The sequence below is a fragment of the Mauremys mutica genome, chromosome 5, assembly GCF_020497125.1.
Source record: "Mauremys mutica isolate MM-2020 ecotype Southern chromosome 5, ASM2049712v1, whole genome shotgun sequence".
NCBI classification, from domain to species: domain Eukaryota; kingdom Metazoa; phylum Chordata; order Testudines; family Geoemydidae; genus Mauremys; species Mauremys mutica.
Window position 1 is genome coordinate 14,482,666 of NC_059076.1, and position 21,470 is coordinate 14,504,135.

At 41.0% G+C, this 21,470-nt stretch overlaps 1 protein-coding gene across 5 annotated transcripts in view; it reads right to left on the reverse strand.

Moving 5' to 3' along the window:
• The window catches only part of MTHFD2L (methylenetetrahydrofolate dehydrogenase (NADP+ dependent) 2 like), a 67,323-nt gene that overhangs the window by 38,825 nt on the left and 7,028 nt on the right, over positions 1–21,470 (reverse strand). For all 5 annotated transcript variants that reach the window (XM_045017381.1, XM_045017380.1, XM_045017382.1 and 2 more), the window contains 2 exons: positions 7,037–7,221; positions 3,680–3,802 (listed from right to left, as the gene is read on the reverse strand). In XM_045017381.1, coding sequence (XP_044873316.1) covers positions 3,680–3,802; positions 7,037–7,142 — 229 coding nt within the window. In that variant the 5' untranslated portion in view covers positions 7,143–7,221. The remainder of the gene's footprint in view (positions 1–3,679; positions 3,803–7,036; positions 7,222–21,470) is intronic.

Consider the following 21,470-nt stretch of genomic DNA (forward strand, 5'->3'; position numbering starts at 1 on the left):
TTCTTGCTGTATGTTCCAGCCTATGCATCTGATGAAGTGGGCTGTAGCCCACGAAAGCTTATGCTCAAATAAATTTGTTACTCTCTAAGGTGCCACAAGTCCTCCTTTGTTTAGAAAGATGTTTGACTCAATGCAATCAATACAAAATTTTCCGGGATGCTAATTAAGAAACAGCAAGCACTTTATTTAAAATAAATAAATAAAATAAATATTTTAATAAATAAATAAATAAATATTTAAAATAAATAAAATTGAGATGGAGGGGAATACATAGCAGCTGCCAAATGCCAGTATGACACACAGCACCCCATAATGAATAGGGGGAACCAGGAACCTACCTCTCCCCCACACCACCCTAAGGAGTGTGTTGGGCTCATCAGGAGAAGTATATATGGCCCACACACTGGGACTCAAGCAAAGGATTGTGTCAAAATGATAAAGGCCTAAAATGGTTAAATCTCTTGACATTTGTACTACCAGACTGCATCTGCCATAGTGTCTATGGGAACGCACTGAGTTATATAAACATGGACATCTCATATGCTTGTCCCACTTTGCACATGCATCGATCTGAGAGCCACCTATGAAGGGACCCCTCCATGCACACCTATACAGGGGTCACATTAAGCAATGATTTCTGGAGCTCTGCTTATGCAAATTAACAGGTAATTGAAGCAAATCATTAAGTAGTTCAAAGTACTTCTATCAACAAAGGCTTAACTCACTTGTAAAATTAGGACTTCCCTGGGGTCAGAAACAGTGAAGCAGTTAGCAAAGCAATCAGATCTTATATTTCTAATGGCCCATTTTTATAATTACTGTCACTCATATAAGTGTGTGTTACATAATTAGTTTTTATTATAACAATTATATTTTAATATTATAAATTATTTTCCATGATACACATTTAATTACTATATTGTGTCTGTGCAGTGTTCCAACACCTTTGGAAAAGAAAGAGATTGCAGAATATAAAAACACCAAAGAAAAAGCAAGTTCTGACCTTCCAACAGTTACAGTTTAGAAAAAAAAATAATAAGAGGCTCTTTGTGGCTGACCATCAGTTGTTAATTCATTCTAGAGAAGCTACATAGACCTAGCATTCCCAGATCTCAAAGCAAAGACAGCTCTCATTTCGTGTGCCTGCATGCATGTGTATGAAAATACCATAGGAACAGATTCTCTACCAGACAAGGAAAGAGATGCAACTGAATCTCTGAGCAGTTTGAGGAAGAATATTGCCTCATCTTTGAGAACATCCAAAAGAACCAAATTACCTTGGGAAAAGGCTAGCATTTATTTTTTAAAAATGTATTACATACTTAATGCAAAACCACTGTGCTCAAATACAGAATGGGGGACAACTGGCTTGACAACAGCACTGCTAATAAGGATCTGGGAGTTGTGGTGGATCACAGGGTCAACATGAGTCAGCAATGCGATGCTGTTGCAAAAAAAGCAAATGCAATTTTAGGTTGCATTAACATAGGCATAGCATGCAAGTCACAGAGGTGGTAATACTGCTCTACTCAGCGGTGGTTAGGCTCAGCTGAAGTACTGTGTCCAATTTTGGTCACCAGTGTGTAAAATCACACAATCATAGAAGATTAGGGTTGGAAGAACCTCAGGAGGTCATCTAGTCCAACCTCCTGCTCAAAACAGGACCAATCCCAACTAAATCATCTCACCCAGGGCATTGTCAAGCCAGGCCTTAAAAACCTCTAAGGAGGAGATTCCACCACCTCTCAGAGAAGCTGGAAAGAATCCAGAGGTGTGTGTCAAAGATGATCAAAGGGATGGAATGCATGCCATATGAATAAGGTCCTACCAAATTCACAGTCCATTTTGGTCAAATTCATGGTCATAAAATTTTTTAAATAGTAAATTTCATTATTTCTACTCTTTAAATCTGAAATTTCATGGTGTTGTAATTGTAGGGGTCCTGACCCAAAAAGGAGTTGGGGGAGGACTTTGCGAGATTATTGTTTGGGGGCTTGAGATACTGCTACCCTTACTTCTGTCTGCTTTCAGAGCTGGACAGCTGGAGAGCGGTGGCTGCTGGCCAGGAGCCCAGCTCTGAGGGCAGAGCCATGGCCAGAAGCAGCACAGAAGTAAGGTTTGCATGATGTGGTGTTGCCACCTGTACTTCTGCACTGCTGCCTGCAGCGCTGGGCCCTCAATCAGCAGCCACCACACTCCGGTTGCCTAGGTCTGAAGGCAGCAGCGCAGAGGTACGGGTGGCATAGCATGGTATTGCCACGCTTACTTCTGTGCCGCTGCTGGCGGGACACTGCCTTCAGACCTGGGTGCCTGGCCAACAACTGCCGCTCTCCAGCTGCCCAGCTCTGAAGGCAGCATAAAAGTACGGGTGGCAATACCACAATCCCCCTAAAATAATCTTGTGACCCTCCCTCGTGGCTCCCTTTTGGGTCAGGACCCCCAATTTGAGAAACACTGGTTTCCCCTGTGAAATCTGTATAGTATAGGGTAAAAGCACACAAAAGACCAGATTTCATAGGGGGAGACCAGATTTCATGGTCTGTGACAGATTTTTCATGGCCGCGAATTTGGTAGGGCCCTACATATGAACAAAGGCTGAGGGAACTGGGTATGTTTACTTTGGAAAAGAGGAGATTGAGGGGGAACATGATCGTGGTCTTCAAATACTTGAAAGCCTGCCATAAAATAGATGGAGAAAAGTTGTTTTCTCTTGCCACAGGGCGCAGGACAAGAGGCAATGGGTTCAAATAACAGCATAGCAGATTTAGATTAAATCTCAGGAAACACTTCCTAACTGTAAGAACAGTAGGACAATGGAACAGATGCCTAGGGAGGTTATGGAAGCTCCTTCACAGGAGATTTTCAAAAGGAGGCTGGATAGCCATCTGTCTTGGATGGTTTAGGAACAACAAATCCTGCATCTTGGCAGGTGGTTAGACTAGATGAACCTTGTGGTCCCTTCTAACCCTATGATTCTATTCTGGGGAAAAATCTGGAACTGGGAGTGTGTTGGGATCACCCTGTGGGGATTTTTAAGGCTGGTGAGAGAGAAGGTATGGCTGACTGGCTGCAGCACAGAGACAGACATAGCTGGGAGAGGCTTACATGCTGGAGGCTGTTTGTGAGTAGTCCAAGCTGGTGGCTTCAGCAGCAAAGCATTGGAAAGGGCATCCCAGGTTACAGGGCGGAGTGACATAGCTACTCATTAGTCTGGACTGTTCCCAGGTATGTCACAGCTTCCCCAGCCAGTGAGTATAGCCCCACCCCCTCTCACACACAACACAAGGGAGTGGGAGAAAGTCTGCCCAATTTATAAAGAGACTGACACAGAATAATTCCAGTCCACCTTTGAGAAAATATGTGAGATGCACAATATTCCAGGGCATAAACAGATACCTATCCTCTTAATCCAATTAACAGGGAAATTTGTGCATTTGATAAGAAACCTCAGCTTCAATAAGAATAATCTCCACTGTTTCATTCGTGAGGTACAGGATAAAATAAGGAATCAATATTAAATAACGGGTGTAAGCATCATGCAGCGGACTCATTATAATCAGCAGTTTCCTCTGAAGGGCTTTTTATACCAATGGGCTGCAGCTTGTATGCACAAGTTGTTTACAGTTTTTCTCTTACAACTGTCCAAATTTAAAGCATATAATAAAATTGCATTACTTACCTGGAAGAGGTAACTGGACTAATATACCATTAACTCTTGAATCATGGTTTAATTTGGCAGTCAGATCTAAAAGTTCTTCCTCAGAAATGTCTTTAGGCTTCAATATTATCTCACTACAAATGCCTGATAAAAAAGCAAAGCAAAAGATATTTGCATAGTGCAAGCTTTTTCTAAGGTGAGCTGAGACATTTTTGGTGAGGTTTTTTAGAAGTGCTCAGCGCTCGCCCAACTCTGCTCCCATTGACTGTCTTCAATGAGCACTTATGAAAATCTCACCTTTTCTGTTTAATTTTAATAGTATGCATATATAATTCATGTGTAATCTTATAAAGAAATTCATAGGAAGTTAAATGTCTTAATTCAGTAGGTCTAACAATATTAAAACAGATTTATGTATGTTTGGAAAATCCTAATCAAATAATTTGTCAAGCAACATCATAGAATCGTAGTTGTATTGATATCAAAGTGATTCAGATTTCCATTTAGACTGTGGTGTTAATTCAGGAGGGCTGCTTATTCTTCCAATGTAGTCATTATTAAATGTATTTTTCCTGCAGGATTTTAGAGGAAACATTTAATAATAATAAAAGTAATTCTTCTATTGATGAGACAATATAACAGAATTCTAATTTCATTTTATATACCAAATTCTCCATCTCCCCTATGAATTGAAATAATAAAATTATAGGGGAAAAATAAAGATTTTTGCAACATCATCTGACATTCCTGAGCAGTTCAATTTTGTTTGTTTTGTTTTTAACTTAATATAAAACCTAGTACATGAAAACAATACAATTTAATCTAAAAATATATAAAACCAACTGACTATTAGTGGGTCAATTCATTCTTTTCACTACTACGGGTAATAAAGTATAAGACAAGAATTTCTGTTTAAAGCCGGTATTCTTAAGGACATCTAAAAGAAATACCCACACCCTATCTGTTTTATATTCTTATACCACACTCATTACCATGGTGTCAGAGCATCCTGTCCCATAGTATAATCTACAACCCTTTCCAAGCAGGGTAAAGAAAGATGATGAAAATAGGGGTAAAAAGCAAGACTGTAACAGGATGGTCTGCCCCCTTTAAGGTAGTGGGGACACAGAGCCAGCTAGTGCTGTTAAATTAATTATATATCACTGGTTTCTCCTGTTAGTCCTTTCTTCACTGCTACTGAATTTTCACTGCGATCAAAAGACTGATGTAAGATAAGAGGTGAAATTCTGCCTCTATAGAAGTAGTGTGTCTATTAGGTAGAATGAAAATAATATTGTAGCTGAGCAACTGGCTGCATTCCATATATTTGCTAGGAATGACGGTTTTCTTTATGCCGAGATGTAGATGTACTTCTTGTAGTCACACTGTAAATGAAGGGTACAAAAACTGATTTTAACCTATTTTTTAAATTTTGTTAGGGAAGACCTGGATCCTTTTTCTCCCTCTCATTTTTAAGGTATACACGTTATTTTTGCTTGAGGAGGAAAAGCTGTGATTTTTTTTGGTGAGGTTCTTTGTGGTTTTCATGTAATTTCTTATTGTTTTAATGATGATATTTGAACCAAAGAAAGAATGTGCCTTGTCTTATGAAAATAGATACCCTCTCTAAGCAAGAATCCTAAGCCCGCTCTAAGGAATACTGAAAGACGTGTTCGTCAGGAAGTTTGGGCAACTTAATCCTAGCCAGCGATGATATTGCTATAAATGATACTTGGTAGAAGCTATTAAAGGGGATTGATTCGAGAAAGATATCCATAGCTAACGGCATGCGTTTTAAAAATGGTATCTAACGTTAGGCAACTAAATCCTTATTTCATCATATAAATAAGTGGACTGACTTTCAGAAGTGAATGAGAATGGAGCATGGTTAGAACTTACATTTGAAAAACTGAATCTAGGCCTTTAGCATGGTGGATCCCACTGAAAAATAACCAACCTCTGAGATGGAATTGTAAGCAGAAGCTTTTCAGAATTTTGATAGTGCAAAAGAGTTAGATGAGTTATGGGGAGTAGTGCTGAGGCGCTGTGGTCTACTGATTGGGCACTCAACTGCAGAATCTATGAGCTATTTACAGGTTTCAGAGTAGCAGCCGTGTTAGTCTGTATCCGCAAAAAGAACAGGAGTATTTGTGGCACCTTAGAGACTAACACATTTATTTGAGCATAAACTTTTGTGGGCTAGAGCCCACTTCATCAGATGCATAGAATGGAACATATAGTAAGAAGATATATCTACATACAGAGAACATGAAAAGGTGGAAGTAGCCATACCAACTCTAAGAGGCTATTCTTTAAGCTGAGACGGCTGCCTTTTGGATTTAGAGGTGTGACGCTGTTGTTTTTATTTATGAATCCAGAAAGAAGGTATTCAGTGGCAAAAGGAATTCCACAAGGTACTGTGGCTATAACTTTATATAATGCCTTACAATCATGATATTATTATATGAAATTTTCCTACAAAATGTAGCTACTTCTTTTGAGACATGTCAATTCACAAGCTTGGTTCCTTCAAATTCTAGGATATTAGAACTTGTTTCTAGTGATTCAGGTGCAGGGCCGGCTCCAGACACCAGCGCGCCAAGCGCGTGCTTGGGGCGGTGTGCCGCGGGAGGGCGGCAGGTGGCTCCGGTGGACCTCCCGCAGGCGTGCCTGCGGAGGGTCCGCTGGTCCCGCGGCTTCGGTGGAGCATCCGCAGACGTGCCTGCGGGAGGTCCACCGGAGCCGCGGGACCGGCGACCACCAGAGCGCCCCCTGCGGCGTGCCCCCCTGCTTGGGGTGGCACAATTCCTAGAGCCGCCCCTGTTCAGGTGGCTGTACTAGTTATAGAGAAAGATTAATTAAGATTGGAAAAGTAATCTCTTAAATTTATCTAAAAGTTTAAAATAAGCTATTCTGGGGTGGCTTGTGGGAAGGACCAAAAACTGGAGTGACTTCCACTTGATTACCCTTAATAATCTGTCTTTCCAAGGCAGGCAGATATAAGGCATTGCCATAAAGCACCATACAAAGAGTTGAGAAGCCATAAGCATTTTCCCCGCCGTGGTTCCCTTAGTTTCTGATCTCTGAGGGAAAGCACGCAAATAATTTATTCAAAAACATTTAAAGTGTAGAAAATTACTTCATTGAAGGCCAACACCATTCTCATGCCTAATAGAACTTTTTTCATATTATATTAATTTCTTTGTTTGCCTCTTGACTATATTCCTGCAGTATGATAATACAGTATTGTCCACAGTATGTAAATCAGGGGTATTCAAAAAGGGAAATGATTCAAAATGAAACCAAGATATTGGTCATTTTGAATGAGAACAAATCTCATGCTTAATATGCAGATATTTGTTCTTACTCATCACATACCTACAGCAGCAGCTGCCTTCATCTTATTTCTTACATATGTATGACTGGCTGGGTTGTCTCCTACTAAAATCACAGTGAGATGAGGTCTCCTGTTCCCAAGGGACATCCATGATTCTACATCCCTCTGGACTTCTTTATAGACTTGTTTAGCAAGCTGAGTCCCTGAGATAATGGTTGCTTCATCACTATAAAGACAAAGATACAAATTCAAGCGTTAAAAACCTACCATCTTAAGTCAAAAATGTCACAATCAAAATACCTAAAATACTCAGATCTCCTGTATTATATATTTACAAATGTTGGGGCCAATGGAGATCGACCTGCTGTTTGAATGATGTATAAATGATAGTATGAAGTTCAAGTGTGGCATGCCAGATGCTTTCTAAACATAAAGAAGTGGACGGTCCTGCATCCAGAGAACCCCCACACATACAAAAGGGAGCTCAGCCACCTGTGTGGCACTGTTGCCCCACTTTCCTCAGACACCCCGCTGGCTGCATCATGTTAATGCCCAGAAGTCCATGGGATTGGGGGCAGAGCCTGGGGATAAAGTCCAAGGGAATCCGATTGGAGATATCTGCCCTTAAAACCTTCCTGTAGCTCTTCCCCCCCACACACAAAGTAGGGGATACTGCTGCTCCATACTTAGTTTAAGGCTATAACTGTCCTGTTATTTACAATATAATCCCTTTTATCAGATCTAGGTGGTGCCATTTCTTTGCTTTCCCAGAGCCTACTTGAGATAAGGCATTTGGTGAGAACAAGCTGGTGGAAGCTCAATCTAGATCAGGGATCGGCAACCTTTGGCATGTGGCCCGCCAGGGTAAGCCCTCTGGCGAGCCAGGATGGTTTGTTTACCTGCAGCGTCCACAGGTTCGGCCAATCGCAGCTCCCACTGGCCGCGGTTCGCCACTCCAGGCCAATGGGGGCTGTGAGAAGCAGTGGCCAGCACATCCCTTGGCCTGCACCACTTCCCGCAGCCCCCATTGGCCTGGAGCGGTGAACCACAGCAAGTAGGACCCGCGATCAGCCAAATCTGCAGATGCAGCAGGTAAACAAACCAGCCCAGCCCTCCAGGGGGCTTACCCTGGTGGGCCACATGCCAAAGGTTGCCGATCCCTGATCTAGATAAAAGCAGGGATGTTATTTCACAGGATGAAGCAACTCAAGGAACTGAAATCCGACAGGCGTTGGGAATGCTCCACTTACAAGAACAATTAGTTCATCAGTTTCTCCAAATTTATAAAGATAAACATTGTTGATGCAAGATAAGATTAAAAAAATAAATAAAGCTAGGTCACAGAGTAGTTAGTTCTAAAGTCTCTCCTAAACAGGTAAGGCCTTGTCTACACTACAAAGTTTTGTCGAAAAAGTGATATCGACGCTCAAAAAAAATCGACATAATAAAAATAGGAAAGTCATGTTCACACTAGCTCCCTGTGTCGGCAGATCGCGTCCGCAGTGGGGGCACTATCATCGACACTGTGAACAATGCATTGTGGGTACCTATCCTACAGTCCAGCTCGACACCTTCTGTCGCTAGGTGTTGTAGGATGGCAGTGCGGATTGCGGCACATCTTGGGACCGGGCTCAATGTCCCATGGTGCATTGCTTTCTGTCCCCACACTCAATGGGCTTCCAGCTTTCTTTCATGGCATTTTTGCAATGGCCCTTCTTTTCTGTGCCCCCGGCATCTTTGTGAGAAGGGATGGATCCCACCCTGCTTTCTTATGCTCTGTTAACTGCCATGAAGACATCACAGATGGCAGTGCAGTTAACTGTGAAGTTCCTAACTGAAGAAGACTCACAGACACCTGACATGCTGCGTGATATGGATAGGAGCAACTTTAGATTGCTTTTGGCACTCACAGAACAGCTGCATAGGGTAGACTGTTGCTTTTTGGCTCGAGAAACAAGCACTGAATGGTGGGATCTTATTGTCATGCAGATGTGGGATCACAAGCAGTGGCTACAGAACTTTTGGATGTGGAAAGCCACCTTCCTGGAACTGTGTGCGGAGCTTGTCCCCACACTCCGGTACAAAGACACCAGAATGAGAGCTGCCCTATCGGTAGACAAACATGTGGGAATCGCTGTGTGGAAGCTACCAGTTGATCGCAAATCCATGTGGAGTGGGGAAGTTGACCATTGGGGCTGCATTAATACAAATGTGTAGGGCAATAAATCACATCTTGCTATGAAGGACCGTGACTTTGGGAAATGTGCGTGAAATAGTGGACAGCTTTGCAGAAATGGGTTTCCCTAACTGTGGAGGGGCAATAGACGGCACACATATTCCAAATTTGGCACCAGACCACGTTGTGAAGGAGTACATCAAAAGGAAGGGGTACTTCTCCATGGCATTGCAGGCACTTGTAGATCACTGTGGGTGTTTCACTGGCATCAACACGGGGTGGTCTGGGAAGGTGCATGACGCACACATCTTCAGGAACACCAGCCTGTACAAAAAGCAACAAGCGGGGACTTTCTTTCCAAACCAGAAGATTACAGTGGAGGTTGTTGAAATGCCCATAGTGATCCTGGGAGACCTGGCATACCCCTTACAGACATGGCTCGTGAAACCTTACACAGGACATCTGGACAGCAGTAATGAGTGGTTCAACAGCAGGTTGAGTAGGTACCGGATGACAGTTGAATGTGGCAGATTAAAGGCACACTGGCAATGCCTTTATGGCAGGTTAGACCTTAATGAGGATAATATTCCCATGGTCATAGCAGCGTGCTGTCCTTGCATAATCCCTGTGAAGCTAAGGGTGAAAGGTTTGCTTAGGGGTGGAGTGTTGAGGCAGACTGCTTGGCTGCTGATTTTGAGCAGCCAGATAGCAGGACTATCAGAGGAGCCCAGAGGGGGGCAATTCAAATCACGGAGGCTTTGGGCAACACTTTGAAAATGAGAACCAGTGATGTGCATTTCTGTGATTGGTGCTTCAACATTACATTACACGTAGTTTTCCTAGGAAGCAATGGTGACATCTGGGGCCTTACATTCCAATAAGCACATGATTAACATGCCTGTGCATGTATTGGTAGTGCCTGCTATCTCAATTTGTAGGAAACAAATAAAGATGAGTTACCATTCAAAAATTTTGCTTTATTGTACAAGAAACACCACACACAATCACACAGAGATGCTTGGTGGGAAAGGAGGTACCAGGGAAGGGCAGACCTTCACAGCTGTGTGCAAGTCCAGCTACCATTTTGAAAGTTGTCCGACGGGGTGAAGGGGAAACTGAGAAGTCCCAGAAAGGATGGTGTGGGCGGAGTTGGGGGGGGCATGGAAAAGAGTTCTGAATGTGGTACAGGGGAGGGCGGGCTCAGATCTGCGTAGTCTGCAGCGTTTGCTCCTCCATTACTTTAATCATCCACTTAGTTGCATCCTTAAACTCCTGATTCTCTTTTCTCTCCTGCTGTTTGGCTTCCCAGCACTCCTTGCATTCCCTTTTCTTTGCACTGGAGCAGTGCAGTACCTCCTGGAATGTCTTATTTGCTGTGTCTTGGGTGCTTTCTTATCTGGCAGAGACACTCCGCTGGGGTGTGGGGGGTGTTCCTGAAGGCCACATCTGCCAAAGCACAAGGGACAATGCATAGACGTGGGATTGCTAAATTCACACACAGCACTGAAACATTTCAGTTAAATACACTTTTTGCAACATAACAATCACTTTCTCACTGACTCTTGGCAGGCACAAATCTCTGCAAAGCATGGTGAGTGTTGGCGGGGTTGGGGGAAGTGCTCCACATGGGGAAAAGAGGACACACTCTGCAAGGGTTGTGGTGCAACCGACTAGGAAAAAAATTCCAAAATTCTCCCCCACTTCTCCACAGGCCGGGGTCATTGTAGCAGATGTCTCACTGCTAAGGGTAAGCAGGGAAACGAGGGTACATCTATTCCATGCTCATGGCTTCTGCCCTACCCCCTACACTGCTCGCCTATGTGCCACTTTGGTCCCTGCACAAGTGATTGCCGAATGGCATGGTAAAGTTTCCTACAATGGGGGCAGGAACAAAGCTGCACTGCCATGGAACTTTTAGCAGAGGATTGCCAAGTACCTCCAGGAAACTTCCCTGGAGATAAAAAGAAAAGGAGGACTTGTGGCACCTTAAAGACTAACAAATTTATTTCAGCATGAGCTTTCGTGAGCTGCAGCTCACTTCTTCGGATGCATAGAATGGAACACACAGACAGGGGATATTTATACATACAGAGAACATGAAAAGGTGGAAGTATGCATACCAACAGGCAGAGTCTAATCAATTGAGATGAGCTATCGTCAGCAGGAGGAAAAAAAAAACTTTTTGAAGTGATAATTAAGATGGCCCATAGAAGGTGTGAGGAGAACTTAACATAGGGAAATAGATTCAATTGGTGTAATGACCCAACCATTCCCAGTCTTTGTTTAGGCCACAGTTAATAGTATCTAGTTTGCATATTAATTCAAGTTCAGCAGTTTCTCTTTGGAGTCTGTTTTTGAAGTTTTTTTGTTGCAAAATTGCCACCTTCAAGTCTGTCACTGAGTGGTTAGAGAGGTTGAAGTGTTCTCCCACTGGTTTTTGAATGTTATGATTCCTGATGTCAGATTTGTGTCCATTTATTCTTTTGCGTAGAGACTGTCCGGTTTGGCCAATGTACATGGCAGAGGGGCATTGCTGGCACATGATGGCATATATCACGTTGGTAGATGTGCAGGTGTACGAGCCCCTGATGGCGTGTCTGATGTGATTAGGTCCTATGATGGTGTCACTTGAATGGCTATGTGGACAGAGCTGGCATCGGGCTTTGTTGCAAGGATAGGTTCCTGGGTTAGTGTTTATGTTGTATGGTGTGCGGTTGCTGGTGAGTATTTGCTTCAGGTTGGGAGGCTGTCTATAAGCAAGGACTGGCCTGTCTCCCAAGATCTGTGAGAGTGAGGGATCATCTTTAAGGATAGGTTGTAAATCTTTGATGATGCGCTGGAGAGGTTTTAGTTGGGGGCTGTAGGTGATGGCTAGTGGTGTTCTGTTATTTTCTTTTTTAGGCCTGTCCTGTAGTAGGTGGCTTCTGGGTACTCTTCTGGCTCTGTCAATCTGTTTTTTCACTTCAGCAGGTGGGTATTGTAGGTTTAAGAATGCTTGATAGAGATCTTGTAGGTGTTTGTCTCTGTCTGAGGGATTGGAGCAAATGCGGTTGTATCTTAGAGCTTGGCTGTAGACAATGGATCGTGTGGTGTGTCTGGGATGGAAGCTGGAGGCATGTAAGTAAGTATAGCGGTCAGTGGGTTTCCGGTATAGGGTGGTATTTATGTGACCATCGTTTATTAGCACAGTAGTGTCTAGGAAATGGACCGCTTGTGTGGATTGGTCTAGGCTGAGGTTGATGGTGGGATGGAAATTGTTAAAATCACGGTGGAATTCCTCGAGGGCTTCTTTTCCATGAGTCCAGATGATGAAGATGTCATCAATGTAGCACAAGTAGAGTAGGGGCGTTAGGGAACGAGAGTTAAGGAAGCGTTGTTCTAAGTCAGCCATAAAGATGTTGGCATACTGAGGGGCCATGCGGGCACCCATAGCAGTGCCACTGACTTGAAGATATATATTGTCCCCAAATGTGAAATAGTTGTGGGTGAGGACAAAATCACAAAGTTCAGCCACCAGGTTAGCCGTGATATTATCGGGGATACTGTTCCTGATGGCTTGTAGTCCATCTTTGTGTGGAATGTTAGTGTAGAGGGCTTCCACATCCATAGTGGCCAGAATGGTGTTTTCTGGAAGATCACTGATGGATTGTAGTTTCCTCAGGAAGTCAGTGGTGTCTCGAAGATAGCTGGGAGTGCTGGTAGCATAGGGCCTGAGGAGAGAGTCCACATAGCCAGACAATCCTGCTGTTAAAGTACCAATGCTTGAGATGATGGGGTGTCCAGGATTTCCAGGTTTATGGATCTTGGGTAGCAAATAGAATACATCTGGTCGGGGTTCCAGGCATGTGTCTGTATAGATCTGTTCCTGTGCTTTCTCAGGGAGTTTTTTTGAGCAGATGGTGTAATTTCTTTTGGTAATCATCAGTGGGATCAGAGGGTAATGGCTTGTAGAATGTGGAGTTAGAGAGCTGCCTGGCAGCCTCTTGTTCATATTCCGACCTATTCATGATGACGACAGCACCTCCTTTGTCAGCCTGTTTGATTATGATGTCTGTCTCTGGAGGATTCCCGTGAGATCATGGCATGCATCAACACCCTGTTCCGCCGTAATGATTAGCTACACAGGGAAATGTCCAGCATACAGAAACACAGACAGCCTCCCACATTTCTATACCCTGAACCCACCTCCACACTACACAAATCAGAGCCATCTCCTCTCCTGCTTCTTGATCACCAGAGAGCAACTGCTGAGACTGGCTAGACACCTCCGGAGCGGAGAACAGTTCCTGGCTGCCTGCCCCACTGGGAGCTCCACATCATTGTCTAACTCCATCTCTTCATCAATAACTTTGTCCTCCGGGTTAGGTCCTCTTTCCGCCACCTCCAGGCCCGCCGAAGTACCTACCGGGCTCATGGCAGCAGAGGTGGGGTCACCCCCGAGGATAGCATCCAGATCCTTATATCCTGATCAGATCCAACAGCTCCACAGTGATCCAAGCGGGAGAGTGTTTGGTGTTATAACCTGACATGGTCACCTGGGAAGATGTGATGAGACCTCTCCATGCTGAGCCAGCAGGGAATAGAATTTCAAAAATTCCTGGGGCTTCTATGGGGGAGAGACGGATGGTTGTTTACGTGGCTGCAGGACAGTGGAGTTCAAACTGCTGACCAGAGTGGTCACGATGGGCATTGTGGGACACCTCCTGGAGGCCAATTAAAGTGATGAAATCAAGCATGGTGTCTACACTGGCACTTTGTCAAGAAAAATGTAGAGGAAAAAGACATAAGTCTCTTGTTGGGGTGGTTGTATTTTGTCAGGAAAAATGCCCGGTTTTGGAGACAATAGTCGCATCACAGTGTGTATGCATTCACTGTTTCGGCGACAAAGGGCAGTTTTTGTCGACAAAACTTGGTAGTGTAGACAAGGCCTAAGAATCAGAGGCAGAGTAAGCGAGTTCTAAACACTGTATTGTTAGTAGCCAGCATGCTATATTGTTAGAGATACAGACCGAAGAAACTTTGAGCACTTTTGTACCATTTTACAGCTTCACTCTCCCTCTTTCACACATCCAACAACTAGAGGTCAGATGACTTCTATAACTATGAATAACATTTTAAAAAATAACTTATTTCTCTCTTAGAAGGGAGTTAGCACTTTCAAAGCTGATGCAAAGTATTGCAGTTCATAAAGGCAGCAACTCCCCAACCTTTACGGCTCAATCCTGTACATTTTACATAGCCAAAACTTTCACTGATTTCAAGAGGTGCATGAGGAAAATGGGATCTGCATTTTATAAGCAGGAGCAACATTAAAAACTTGTCCACCATGCCATTCAGTTGTCCCTGATTGTAATAGAAATGCTTCATTTTATATACAATATTGCCTGTCCTACAATTACCTTGTAGTAAATTAGTCATCAAAATTGTCAGATCGTGAATCTGAGGTTATAGATAATATTAGCAGTCCCACATTGTTTAAGTATCTAGTAATCTTAGTTTGTTCTTTTCCTTATTTAGGGTCTTTCTTCTACAGTGTTTCACATTTGGGCCAGCCGGTTGCAGGTTACGTTATCCAGATCAGGCACTTGTTAACCTTTTATGCTTATATTCCAGCCTATTACTTTTTCACAGAAAAGCTAAAGTGTGTGACTTTCAGATATTAGAAAATTCATTTTTGCTGTGTCAGGCAATGCACCCCTTAAATATATAAAGCAATAAAATTGTTAATCAAAGAGAAAACTTGACTCATTTATCTGGTTTGGAACAAGATGTTCTGCATGACCCAATCAACCCAAGACCACCTTTATATGTAAAAATGAAACAAAATGGGAAATTATAACCTCTATCTTTGCTTAAATTGCATCAGGCCAGGTCTGCCTTCCTAGCAAAATATCAAACTGTCCCCTCCTTACACCAATCTTTTCTTACAATACTACTTTATTATTTCAGAAACCTGTGCACCCGCTTTAATATTAATGTGGGCTGTTGTCTGAATGGACCTCAGAATGAAAATTAACTGTGGTCTCCCCAGACAGATACAGGGGGCCAAACTAATCCACCAAATACAGAACTGCAGGGAAACACAGCCCATATTTTTTTCTAACTAGAGAATCTTTCACTCTTGTCAGGTTGCCACTGTAAAATTACTTTAGCTCTGGAAAAAAAGAGCATAGATTCTTGGAACCACTTTCAACCAAGAACTCCAAAATTCGACTTCCCACATGTCTGGGCAACAGAAATTACAGGAACTTTCATTCTCAAACTCTCTAAAATCTGCCACTATTCACTCCCCTATATTTTATATATATTTAAGTAGTAAGTACACCTTGAAAATAGGAGTATGGACTATGGAGTACAGCTTAATAGGCATCCTGCTAGAAGCACCGCTAAGCAAGTGAGCAGCTGAATTCCTCACTAGCTGCAGTTTTTGAGTAAACTTTAACTTTCTCTCTCGGTCTTATTATAACTACCTTTAACCTTAACTGCCACTCTTATGCTGCTGATACTTAACTGAACTTATATTTCAGCTGCTTCTTTACCAACTCCTTCCTGTTGACTTTCTTGTCTCAAAGTGAGTTTGCAGCTCTCTCTCAACATCCCTCAGTTAACTGTTTGAAAATGGAAGTCATTCACTTGGACAAGAGCATCCTCAGGAGCAATTCCATCTTCTCCATCCAGATCTCCCATTTGACTCTCCTGTCTGTACCCACCCTGTTTTCCCTGTCTCTGTTTTCCAGTCTCACCTGTCTGACATATGTAAATATATGACATAGTAGCGCTGCGCCAACACTGCCTGCATACAGTATGACCCTGCTTGGACTACCCCTCCTCTGAAGTTACGTGTTTATCTCCTCGAATATTTCAACTCCTTGTCTTTTCTCACATTCCAAAGAAAATCAAGGAAGCCAAGCATGATAAATATATATATTTAATATTGTTTCTAGACAGGAATAGTATATCTTTTTATATTAAATTATGTCTATTATGTCTGACTGCATGTTTATAGATAACATAAATCTTACTTTCAGAGGTTTAAATAAGATATATATGACGTGCCAAGTACCAGTGGACGTGTCTACTCCTCCTGCGAAACACAGAACTGCACAGTGGAGGGTACCAGTGTTCTATTCTTACACACAGCATCAGGAGAACTGCTGGTGGGCCACAGATCCATGACACAAGGATCAGAATACTATAGGAAGCTTGCTCCCACTTTTCTAGATAGGAAGCAGGATTATGAGCAAGACACCTCCCATTCACACATCTTGCTTCCTTCTTCTGAAATTGAGATTTTTCTGAATTCATATAGGATATCGTTTTGTGTCTATACACATGCATATGCACACACTGCAAGGGACCAAGCCCTGCTTTGAACTGAGTTCAGTTTAGAATAAGTGAATTTTATGTGAGTAACAAGATTAACTTTGTTTAGAAAGTATTTTTTACGAAAAGGTGTAATACTACCAACCCAGGAGGTGTCCTTGAAAGGTCAGTGTTTGGTATAAACATCCTACTGAGAACAAACTCCATTTATTCCACAGCAAAGCCAATAAAATTATAAATATGTATAAGCTCAAATGGAACCACTAATATACAGCTGCTGTTCTTTTCCTTTAATTCAAAAGGTGGCTTTTCTCCCACAATGTTTTGTAGTGGGAAACACTATCCTTCCTTAACTATGATACTAGAGATAGGAGACAGATGTAATTTCACACTTCTCAGTTATATACATGCCCTTATTTACCCTTCCTATGGTTCCCTCTTGTCTTGCATGTTATATGCTTTGGCTATTACAATACTTTGGCTCTGATCTATCCTTTTCTACACTTGATAGTCACCCGCGTTGGGCAATACTGTGTGTATTTAATCTGCTCTTTAAAACATATTATCATAGTGTATATAAGTGAAATCATGTTATTCTCATTTAGCCTCCTAGTTTTCACTGTAATTTTATTATCAAAGGACTAATTTTCTTAATCCTACATAAACAGTCTAACCTTCTAAAACATCTAAGAGCAAGCAAGCTTTAAAGAGTAACGCCAGCCCCATGGCACAGGTCTAAAAGAGCTGACATCACTTAAGTCTGACCTTACACACAACAAAATATTTAGGACTCTCTAACATTCATCAAGCTGAAATTGGTGGTATAAACTAATATGGTTTAGAGCATGAAGTGCCCAATTAAAAATGCAATGGATAAATACAGTGCATTGACTTTGGTCAAGAACAAATGTTATGCCAATATATTGTGGCTGAGAGGTAATATATTTCTTAGAAGATAGGATATATACCTACTTTGTGTTCCTTCTAAATATAATATAAAGCAAATCATACAAGCATAAGCCAGAGCTAATTGTCAATGGTAACAGCTCATAAAAGAATGTAGCTTTTTCAATGTATTTTAACAACCGAATGGAGGGCTGTTCCTACCTAGTGGTGCATTTTGCTGAAATCATTGACATTCAAAATATCATCAATGCTTTAAGCAAGAAAGATAATCTTCAAGAAAACCTAAACACATTAAGGGAGTGAACTATCAAACAGCTGATAGATTTTAATATGAGCAAATTTAAGAGCGGAGATGGGTTACTTAAAAACTACAATACAAAAACTATAACATGCAGGGTAGAATACTGGAATATCCTGGCAATGAAAGGAAGGTTTCAAGTTAGCATTAATATGAAAATGGACACAATTTGTTCAGTTAAAGCACAGAAGGTCAAAAGGATTCCAGGCTACATCAGAAGATGTAAATAAACATAAGCAAAACAAGAAAAATTATACCATTGTAGAAGGCCATGGCAAAGCCCACCTGGAATACCATGCCCGGTTTCAGGTATATTACTTCTGCAACTATGTAGAAATTCTGGAGAAAAGTCCAAAGCTGATGAAAACTCAAACAGTAGTGACGGCCTTATCTTTGATAGGCTTCTATAAATCGAAGATAAGACTATTGAGGGAGGGAGATCTTATGGCTGTTTATGGAAATGGTCTTTACAACCCAAGAAGCATGCCACTGCAGATTCCCACGATATGAGGAAAGTAGAAATGTTAAAAAAAAATGTTTAATTTTGTATAGATGAAAAGGTTTCAGCCCTTTTTCTTGTGAAGATAAACTTTAAAATGCAAATCAATGTAAAACAATCATTAGGCCTTTGGGGAATGGAGCATTAAAGGCTATTTTCACACTCCGTATGTAAAAAGAGCCTGTTAAGTTGTAGGTATCACCTCCCTTCAAAAACAAACCTAATCTTGCTAAATCTTCCCAAAACCCTTAGGCTGGTCCCTTTGTAAATGCATACATTTTGGAGGGGTAGGAAAATAAATACTTTCGCCAGTCTATCTAAAATTGCTATAGCTGGATGGGTCTGCTTAAACTCAGCAACCAAAACAAGAAGACACCTGGACATGTGTAGAAAACAAACATAAGCATGCACTAAAGCAGTCTTGCACATTCGTTAAGAAAATGTAACAACCCATACACTGAATCTTCTCTCTCACCTTTACCAAGATGGTAAGGCTACTATAGAATATATTGTGGTCAGGTATGTAAAATAAGTCCCAAGTGAGCAGACAGGCCAAATTTTTCAGGCTGCGTTAAATACATAGAGAACATTTTCCATCGTAGAGGTTATTCAAGTGTTCTGAATTTTTAACCCCCAAATGTCATTGCAGAAAGCCCCTTAATCAAGTTTGAAAAAAAGAAATAAAAGGATTACTAGAAAACCAGTGTCTTATTGGGGTATAAAGAGCATTAAATGCTATGATGATTATTTACATGTAGGGGATTAAATTTTAAAATTATCGAAAATTCCTGTTTGTCCCCAAAGTGGTTCTTCCATGTATTCTTTAATTTATAAATGTAAATTATTTTAAGGATGCTGAAATTATTTTATCAGCAGTTATAGAGATAAAACGGATCTTTATCAGAAAACATACGTGACTTTGTAAGTTTCACTTTGTAAAGTAAGGTTTCAGAGTAGCAGCCGTGTTAGTCTGTATCCGCAAAAAAAACAGGAGTACTTGTGGCACCTTAAAGACTAACAAATTTATTGTAGCATGAGCTTTCGTGAGCTAAAGCTCACTTCTTCGGATGCATCCGAAGAAGTGAGCTTTAGCTCACGAAAGCTCATGCTACAATAAATTTGTTAGTCTTTAAGGTGCCACAAGTACTCCTGTTTTTTTTGTAAAGTAAGTAACAGTGAGCTAATAACATTTTACTTAAAACATTATTTGTACCTAGGAAAATGCAAGTGAACTATAACACTACACATAGCTCCCTTTTAAGTACTTCTTGCTAAGCACTTCTGCGGAAACAGATGGCAGCTATTTGATATGCATCTCTATTTTAAAGGAAACTCTCAGTTTGAAACTGGCTATGTAAAAGGATTAAGTTTTATTTTGCTAATTATTAAACTTTGCGACTAAGGACACTAAGTTTTAGTTATCTGTATTAATTAGGGTGATAGAACTCTGTATTATCAATGAAGCTATTATTGATTACTCCCTCTGGATCTGATTGTGAACCCTTTACTCACTCAAGACTCATTGAAGTTGTGAATCAAACCCATCAGGTGAAATCTTGACCCCATTTGAAGGCAATGGGAGTTTTACGATTGATTTCAAAGCGGCCAGGATTTCACCTCTTGTGTTTAGCATGGTCCTTGGGACCCAAACATCTTATTTTTACTGCATTTATTTATGTATTTCCACTATGCCAAACAGAACTCTGGAGTTATCGTACCATTCAGTAGCGTGCCTTTGAGATCATAGCTACACTCTCCAGTTTTGAAACTGTTTACTTGACTGGCTTTAACATTAGAGTTTTAACACTATGTTAATATATTGCATTTTTATGTTCTTTAGCCTTAGCCATATTATAGTTTACAAAATCTTAGCACAACTGTCATCAATACAAATTCCCTGAAGAGCAAAGACTAACATTTTACTCATCCAGAAATCTAACATCACAACTACCATATTATTCCCAGACTATTAAAAATGTCTCCCTAATTCACTGGACCAGTTATAAAATGAAAAGATACATGGGGTGACACAACAAGAGCCAAAATGTAGATAGTTCTCTGGCACAAATCAGTGTCCGGTGCAGCAGTTCACTGTTTGCTATGCCTATAGTTGTTCTCTGGAAATACAACAACCTGAAGAAACCTCTTTCCAGAAGGAGAAAAGATAAATAAAATAGATTTGGGGCTTGCCTCCTCTTCATATATACTACTCTTGTCAAAATAATTACAGGCTGCCTCTTTTTTCTTGCAGACTACTCCATCTTCTTCCTTTACTGGCCAAACAGCCAGCAATTTTTTTGCCCAATTTCCACTTGTGCTTAAATTATTTCAAATCAAGGTAAGGAGAAAGAAAGAATTGTTATGCGTAGACTATCATATTAATTCTTTAAGTAGTACAGATATTAAATGCTTTGGGGCTATTCATAAACACTTATTCTCTTTATGTTTTATTCAGAAAAATAGAATGCACATTGACAGAATATGAATATATTTTCACAATTAGCCATATTTGCCACGTGTGTTGAGACATCTCAGTTACACAAACAAGAACTCCTGAGACTACTATAGTAGATATACAATGGAGATTTTTTTTAAAGGTATAACATCAAATTTATTTATTTCAACATTTAAAAAAGGAATAGACTTGTACATGTCAAGTATTAGTGCAGTAGAGTAATAAATTCTTCATTTGTAGGTTAACTTTATAAAGCGCAATACCAATAATGGCTATTATAATGAGATTTTTCTACTTAAATTTCTTATCAGTGCTTTGTTATTTGATAATATGTATTTCTATTTAAGCTTTGTTTGACAAAAATGGATATGGGACATTATGAAAAGAACAACTGGGAGTGAAATCTTGGCCCCCTTGAAATCAATGGCAAAACTCACATTGACTTCATTGAGGTCAAGTATCAGGGGGTAGCCGTATTAGTCTGTAGCCACAAAAACAACACAGAGTCCGGGGGCACTTTAAAGACTAACAGTCTTAATTTAATAAATAATATATTATTATTCTCTTCATATATCAGTATATAATGCCTGCATCTGTAATTTTCACTCCATGCATCTGAAGAAGTGGGTTTTTCACCCATGAAAGCTTATTTCCAAATAAATCTGTTAGTCTTTAAGGTGCCACCAGACTCTTCACTGAGGTCAGAATTTCATCCTAGACCTCCAGGCTTGATGTGCAAGTCTAATGCATCTTGGAAAAGTATATTAGTCTGATTTGCACAAAATGTGTGGCTATAACTTCAGTAAAAAGCTATATAG